At 37.4% G+C, this 8083-nt stretch overlaps 1 protein-coding gene across 1 annotated transcript; it reads right to left on the reverse strand.

Annotated features, from left to right (window-relative positions):
* Nucleotides 1-224: 224 nt before the first annotated feature.
* On the reverse strand, nt 225-6299 carry LOC113760933 (protein DETOXIFICATION 46, chloroplastic). Its single transcript, XM_027303689.1, has 14 exons — nt 5585-6299; nt 5333-5427; nt 5062-5170; nt 4897-4952; nt 4457-4512; nt 3150-3288; nt 2886-3023; nt 2736-2804; nt 2522-2632; nt 2175-2303; nt 1633-1710; nt 1061-1132; nt 755-817; nt 225-655 (listed from the first exon to the last, which is right to left on the reverse strand). Exons 1-14 carry the CDS (start codon nt 6063-6065, stop codon nt 554-556), a joined length of 1698 nt encoding a protein of 565 aa, XP_027159490.1. The 5' UTR covers nt 6066-6299; the 3' UTR covers nt 225-553.
* Between the last annotated feature and the right edge of the window lie 1784 nt (nt 6300-8083).

Raw genomic sequence — 8083 nt, forward strand, 5'->3', positions numbered from 1 at the left:
CAAAAGGTTGTTCAAGGGGAAAAGCATGCTGTGTCAAATCTACGAGGAAGGAAAGAAATAAACTTATGGCTATGGGTTTTCGCGTGTCGGTTTTTATTTGGTCAAAAGCAAATTCAGGAGAATTTCAGCACTCAAATGCGAAAAGAAAATTTTATGTTGCATCAGGTATACTGAAGAAACGCCACTGAAACTCAGGACTCGCCCCCAAAAAAATAAAACAAAAATGTGTTTCAAGCATTTTCATTTTTATGTTGGAAAGAATGACACAAGTAATCATCATTTACATTGGAGGAAACTACTACAATTTGTATTGATGCTAAATACAGCACCATACAACCTAGAATCTAACGGTGCCTGAAGACCCGGCAACATCTTTGTTTTTTTTTTTGTTTTGTGGATAAAAGAGCTGGCTCCTACGCTGCTTTGATAGAATACTGTACTCCATCTTGAACAAAAGTCTCAATTTCGTAGTAGTCTTGTAAATGCAGCTACTCCTAAGGCAGCAAAAGATTAAAAAGCTATCTAATGGATCTTTTATCTTTAGGCTCTGAAACTACGCTGCTTTTTGCTTCTCCAGCTGGTAACCGGTCAGATCTTCTGAGTGAAGTAGCCCATTCGGCGAAGTGAGACGCCGTAGAGCAATAGAAAATCGTGACTGCAGATATATATATATATAGGCAGTAATAAAGCTATCAGACAAACCCTGATGAAGGTAAATCAACATTAGGCACAAATAAAAGTATACGCCATTTACCCATTGAAATGCAACAAGAGCAAACCAGCACCCAGGCAAGCCATATCCTCTGCTGCTAAACACCTGGTAAAGAAGGAAGCATGCATTAATAATCCACACCAAGCGCTTAGTGGTTCGAGAAAATTAATTCTATCTACTCTTTAGCTTCAAGGACATGAAATTTCACATCTAAGTTGGTTATTTAATTTTATTTTTTTTAAAAAAAAAGTGCTTCCACACACATGTACATGCACACACACACACACACACATTTTGTATAGAGATCATAAAACTGAGAACAAGAAAGTAAAAATCGAGTATGCATACCAGCAGAAGAAGAGAACCTAGACAGAAGATTGTGCTCATCGATGAACTAATAAATTTCAAATCCCGCCCAGCCTACAAGAAGTTAATGAGAATATTGATGTTAGATGAGTTTCTGATACATCAGTTCTCAATTTGTATATCTACAACAATATGGCTATAGGGGAAAAATACTAATTAACACATTTAGTACATGGTAAGGCAGGCAGCAACTAATGAAGATGAAGCATGAATTTCAAGTGTTGAAGATTCACTCGAGTCCAGCAGCGAAAGATGCCATCACACAAATACTCTTGGTGTGATAGTAGCTAATGAAATAACACGAGATGCCCCAACCCATTGCCACCATCCCCCCTCTTCAACTTCTCCATTTGCAGCTCTACAAAATTCTTGACCCTTGCCTTCACTTTTCTTCAAGGGAATCAGAGGACAGTCTAATGTTACAGGTTAATTTTAATTCCTGATCTGAAGTCTCATTCTCTTATTGAGAAGGAAGCTCCTGGACAAGCAATACAAAGACTACAAAACAAATTTTAATGAAAAAGGTTCTGTTGCTATGATGCATTGATACTTACTAACAATGTTCCCTCAAGGCTGTGCGTACTGGGTGTCACAGAGAGTGCAAGAAAGTACGGAATCAGCACTTTGTGCATCTGCAGTCACAGAAGCCCAATTAGGATCCTTGTTGGTGAGAACAGCACCATTTTACAGAATATCAACAGCATTTCTTAAACTGTTTGACTCTCTGATTCAGGTATCTATAAATTCAGTTATCAAGGCAAAGAGTAGAATAACAGAATTAAAACTTTGTACACTAGTCCATTCTCTAGTTTGTAATATTAAAAGTTCTCAACAATCATAGCATTAGAACTTATAACAAGCCAAGATTGTGGCCTAACCAAACTATACCCAATGCCAATATCTCAATATTGACTTCTTGGAAAAACTTATTGGGTTGTAGGAAAGGACTTGCCCCCCAGTAAACTCATAACCCATATGATGCTTGTTAAGCATACGACTGCATAAAAATCAACCTAAAAGCACCCAGACAAAAAAAATCACTAATAAATCACCAAAGGTATCTGAACTGAAAGTAACCAAAAACAAGAATACCGACCTCCTTTATGACAAGAGGATCGTGTGAAAAAAGCTTGGGGAACAACCAGGGAATTGATGTTCCAATAGATCCAAGTATAAATCCACTTAAAGCTCCAATAATCACCAGTGACTTGAATAGCATCCGAGCCTGCTTGACACCTTAATAAATTAAAGTCCTACAACTACATTACTGAATGAAAGAACATAAATTCTGTAGTGCATCTCCAGAACCAAAAACTTTTCTTATTTTTCTCTAGGAAACCTGAAAGTATATGCAAACAACGTAATTGACATTTGGAGGAAGTTTACAAAGTCTTGCAGCGAGGACAAGAATACTATGAAGGGAACAGGAAAGAAGTGGACAACCTTTAACAAGCTTCGATTAGCTCCATTTATCAGCTCAGGCATAAATGACTGGGCAGTCTGAGAAAGAGGTTCACCCCATACGGCACACATACAGTAGAGTTGTATCATGACCTAAAATGAAATACAGGATTAAATAACCTAAGAACCAAGCACTTAGGTAATTGACACTCCAAATATAAAAAGCTCACGAGACCAAGATTCAAACTAAACTTACCTGATGAGCTGCAACTGTTTGCGTACTCATTGACGCAGCGAAATATACAAGAAGGGAGTAAAATAGCACCTAAACGCATTTCCCATCAGATGCACATTTTTATAATAAGAACAGGAAATTAGCACAAAAGTGCAACTCAAGCTCACCAACCTTTGACATCATTGTTACAAACACTGGAGCTGCAAGCATAAGTATCTGCACAAGTTCATTAGGTGATGGAATTGACATGGAAAAACCATTATATCCCTTATCGTTGAGAGCTTTAATCATCATATAACCAGCAACAACCTAAAAGCAATGTCCAGTAAGGAACAACATAAATTAAATCTGCAAGTAGAAGAAGAAAATCACAATAAATCACAATCTTCATGGGATTATGAAACCAAGTACTGTGAAAATAGTTGCTGGTCATACTTGTGAAACCATTGTTGCCCAAGCTGCGCCAGCAATACCATATTGGAAGAATCTGCATAAAACTATGTCACCAATGCCATTAATTACACTGGCAGCAGCCAGAGCCTTTAATGGTCCCCACGAGTCTTTCATGCCTAGGCTGATGGCAAAGAACAGATGAAATGTGCACAATGACTATCTTGAATGGGAAATAAGAATATAGCTTCCCAGTAAGACAACAAAGGAACAGAAAATATTAGTCAAAGTGCAAAAGTCAAGACTACATCATCAAATTCCACAATTCCAAGTACAGCAATGGAGGAAATTCCACAATTAGGAACAACACTACTCATTCAATTCATATAAATAGATATGTGTATTGCAACTTTTGCAGAGGCTTTTAGTCAGTCTATATATCATACTTTCCCACTAAAAATAGTCTGGATCCTTTTTAAAGGCCCAACTTTAGCAGTCATGCAGCTTGAGAACCATTGCAATGGATCACCATGTTCATTACAGTTATGGAGCACTACGATGTTCACATGACTTCAAACAAAACCCTGTAGATCATGAACTTTATGCGCCATTTCCCTTTTTGATTACATCTCATTAAAAGATCGCATCTGAATTACAATATGAATAGTGAAATGTCTATCTTTAGGCTGACTTAGGCAGAGGAAAGGTAGATTATTTGCTTACTTCTTTGGTAGTCTCTGAAATAAAAGATCAGTCCTAATTATTCCTCACAAAACCAACTATATCCACTAGAATATTGGAAAAACTTGTAAGCTGGTGAATATTTCATTCCAGCAGAAGGAAACTCATACAATCAACAACGGCCAGATTCATTGCCTCCACTAGAGAACTATTCATAGACAACACATTTCTGGAAAAACTAGTCAAAATTTGAATGTGCAGAAGTTCTTCGAAGACAATGTTTGCAAATAATAAGAAAGACATGTTTCTTATGTGGAAAACTCAGAGGATTGCAATAACCAAACATGAGATACTATAACAACTAAAAAGATCTTAAACTTTTGTTGTGGAGTTATGGCAACTGAACAGCTAGTACACAGAGATCAGAAAAAGTTGCATCCGATAAATCAAGCAAACCACTTCGTCATGTGTTACAGACTAACAAAGCAAATTAAAAAGCATTGAAGTATAACATAAATAGAAGCACTGTATACAAAATCGCATTACCACAACATGCATTCAGACACCACTACTTTTTCTGCTTCTTAAAAAAACCAATAAAGCTACATTTTTGAGACTGAAACTCTTGTTCAGCTCTGAAAAGAAGTTGTACAAACAGAAAAGTTGGGCACCTTGCACTCTGAGCAACCCATCCAACCAGTATTGCCGGCCAGGCTAAGCCTCGAATCTGTGAACAGAAATATATAGGTTCAATTGAAATGAAATTGAAAAATCATCCACAGGGTAAAAGGCTCAAATTCATTCCTGTTCAGTGAGAAATAAGTGGACTCTTGACTCCCTTGTCAAACGTAGTAAAATCTTTTCCCCAGCACCAAGGCATAAATGGCAATTTTACTGTCAAAGAGCATTAGATAAAGTCACCTAGACATGCATTCTCTGAGAACTAGTCGTGAAGAAGCACAAACGTAAATGTGAAGAACACAAATGATTCAGAAGTTAATATTAAAAACTCCTAGAGAAGAAATAAATATAGATATAGGCAGTTACGAATGGCATGTCACAATCAGTAAAACCTCATTAGGTGCAGGAAAGGATTAACTTAAATGCTAACCTGAACATAAGTGTTTGCTGCAGCAATGATATCAGCATTTCTTGCCCCCGTAAAAACTGAAAATGCAATATCAGCAAAATAATGGGGCCACATATGAATTAGATACATGATGCAAATCCTTCATTGCTTAACCCAGAGAGAGAGAGAGAGAGAGAGATGACTCACCAGTTAATGCCCAGGGGCCAAATAATCTCATGAATATAAGCATAGAAACACCACAAACCAACCCAATAAAGAGCAAGATGGATATCTGATGCTGCACTTCCTCTTTATCCTGCAGAAGACGCAGTTTTAACACCATATATGTAAAACATTTCCATTAAGCTATATTTGATTCTCTATCAGGGTTTGAATTGTTTCCTAATGAAATTAAGCTAATGAATAACCAAACAGAACCTTGTTATTAAGTGGGAATAGTCATAATGAAGAAACTAACCCGCCTGGCAAGGGAAGTAGCAACCAAATTGGAAGTAGCAATTGAAAGGAACATGAAAGCATAGCTAGTATTATCAATAAATACGGTTCCAGGACCTGCCAACAGATTCAAAACCGACCATTAGAACAAGAACAAAATAGTAGTATAATTCCAGCGAAGCAGTATCTTATTTTCTATTTCCCTTTCCTTTTCTTAGGGAGGCAGGTGTGTGGGGCTGGGGATGAGGAGGGGGGGGGGGGTTTAACCGGGTACCTAAAGCGGCGAGTTCAATGGAGCTTCCTTGACCAACAACGGCAGTATCAATGAGACTCATCAGGGGCCCACATAGCCACAAACCAACGGCTGGCCCCGAGAACTTGACGATTTCTACCATTTGATTCCATAGGCTGTCGTCAGCCGAAAATTCCTCTCTTTTATTAGACTCTAAACTTTCTTCCACTCCTCCTTCTTCTTGTTCTTCTATTGAAGAAACTGTAGCTGCACTTTCTGAACTCCCTGATGAAGTTTCCGATTCGATATGGTGGGCCGGACTAATGCAAGACGGTATAACTCTATTGCAGCAATCCCTTGGGCGGTTCCGGATAGGGATTCCTGCGGCCGCTGATATCTGAGCCGGAGAAGGAAGTGTGGGAAGGGATAAATGGGATTGAACAAGAAAAGAATCTTTCAGGAATTTAGGATTTTGAAGAAAGAGGATGTGGGAATGCTGAGGAAAGGTTTTGGAGCAATACATAATGTTTTGTGAGGGTTCTTTTCTGTCGTCCAAAGTTGCGGGAGAATGGAGATGGTATAAATGGGAGAATGGATTTTTATGAAATGGAATGAGGTGAAACTGTGAAAGTTATGTGGAGTTGCAGCAAGCCTGCTGGCAATGAGGTTTTTGGTTTGGGGATGAGCCCTGTGGCAACTGGGAAGTGGGAGATATTTGCGGCTGCCAAAATTCTCGGACCTCTCTCACGCAACTGCTGCTAACTTCTGCTCCACGAACAACCAACAATGATTAATGTATTGCTTTTTTCTCCCTCTTTTTGTGGTTTGGTCCGAATTAGGGATGTAAACGAGTCGAACCATTGTCGAGTAGCTCGCGAGTAGCTCGGTCAACGGCCTGACTTGAACTTGGTCAAATCGAGTTCGAGTCAAGTCTCGAGCTACTCAAATATACTTTCGAGTCGAGTTCAAGTCAGGAATTTGCGCCTTGTGGCTCGACAAGCTACTCGTCGAATCGGATATATTTAATTAATATATATATAATTTAAATAATATATATGTATTATAATTATAAAATAACCGTTATGAGTATAATTTATACTGAATTTACAAGTGTACATTTTCCGAGTCAAGTCAAAAAGCTTGATTAGACTCGACTTGATAAGACTTTGGTCGAGCCTTATCGAGTCGAGTTTCGAGATTAAAAGAATTTCCTCGAGTCAAGCCTCGCGTTGCGATTTTTAGGCTCGATCGAGCTCGAGTTTAGTTACATATTGGTCGAGTCGAACTCGCGTATAGCAATACTCGAGCTCGACTTGGCTCGAGTACATCCCTAGTCCGAATTAAGTGTTTTTTGAGTGTTTTTAAAATATTTTACTATAACGATGTATATGAAAATCTGTTTACTATAAATATTTTTTTTATGCTTTTGAAAGTATTTTTGAAATATATTTTATGATATTTTAAAATTTTAAAAAATTTTGTAATATTTTTTAAAATTTACCACCATTACTTACCAGCGTTGCCACCCTCTCCCTTCTTCCTTCTCTTTATTCCTCCTTCTCCCCTCCTCCTTCATCTCTTTCCTTCTCCATTTCTTTCCTCCCCTTCTCCCTTCCCCTCTCTATCCTCGTCACACCTCACCTTCCCCTTTCCCCCGGATCTGACCGAGGCCAGGTCGAGACCTTTGGTCACGACATCTCGCGATCTGGTCGCAACTAGATCATAGCCTTTGGTCGATACCAGATTTAGGGAGGAAGGGAAGGGGTGGAGTGTGGCGGGAAAAAAGACAAGAAGGGAGTAAGAGGAAAGAGAAAAATGAAGGGGACGATGATAGTGGTGGGTGGTGGTGGATGGCGGTGATAGATGGAAGAGGAATATAGTGTATATTTTATTTTTTAATTTTTTTGTATATTTGGAGTTACTTTTTATATATTGTATGGATGTGGTATTTTTAGAATTATTTTTGATTGTGTATTACTCTAAAATTGTATATGAAAAAATTATTTTTGAGTTTTTTTTTCTATTTTTTCATTTGCCTTGTATCTTTTTTTCCCCTTGAATAATAAGTATATTGTGTTCTAAAATTCAAAATAAAAAACACAATGATTGAATGAAACGATGTTCATCAAGGTGGTAGGATATCAGGATGTGAGAATAAAATACCCACCTTAATTGTAAGGTAACACAAATTAATACTCTTGTAAATTACTCTGTTGTTTATACTCCGTTTGGATTCGGAGTTTTTTGAAAAACAATTTTTTCATCTACAATCTATATCTATATGTATTGTAGAGTGGTTTTTTTGCAGAGACTCTCAATGGCTTCCAAACTTTTCATTCTTTTTTCTATATTTTTGTATTAATTTTTATATATAAAATCTAATTAAAAACTTTAAAATAGTGGGTTATAACTAATCCTATCATTAGTCAAATTTAAATTTTAAAACATTCCCACTATCTTCTTCATAAACCGTTTACAGTTTATTATTTATACTTTAAGTCCTTTTTACTCCTTAATTAAATAAAATACATTTGTCAAGCC

Source organism: Coffea eugenioides, chromosome 2 (assembly GCF_003713205.1).
Source record: "Coffea eugenioides isolate CCC68of chromosome 2, Ceug_1.0, whole genome shotgun sequence".
In the NCBI taxonomy this organism is placed as follows: domain Eukaryota; kingdom Viridiplantae; phylum Streptophyta; class Magnoliopsida; order Gentianales; family Rubiaceae; genus Coffea; species Coffea eugenioides.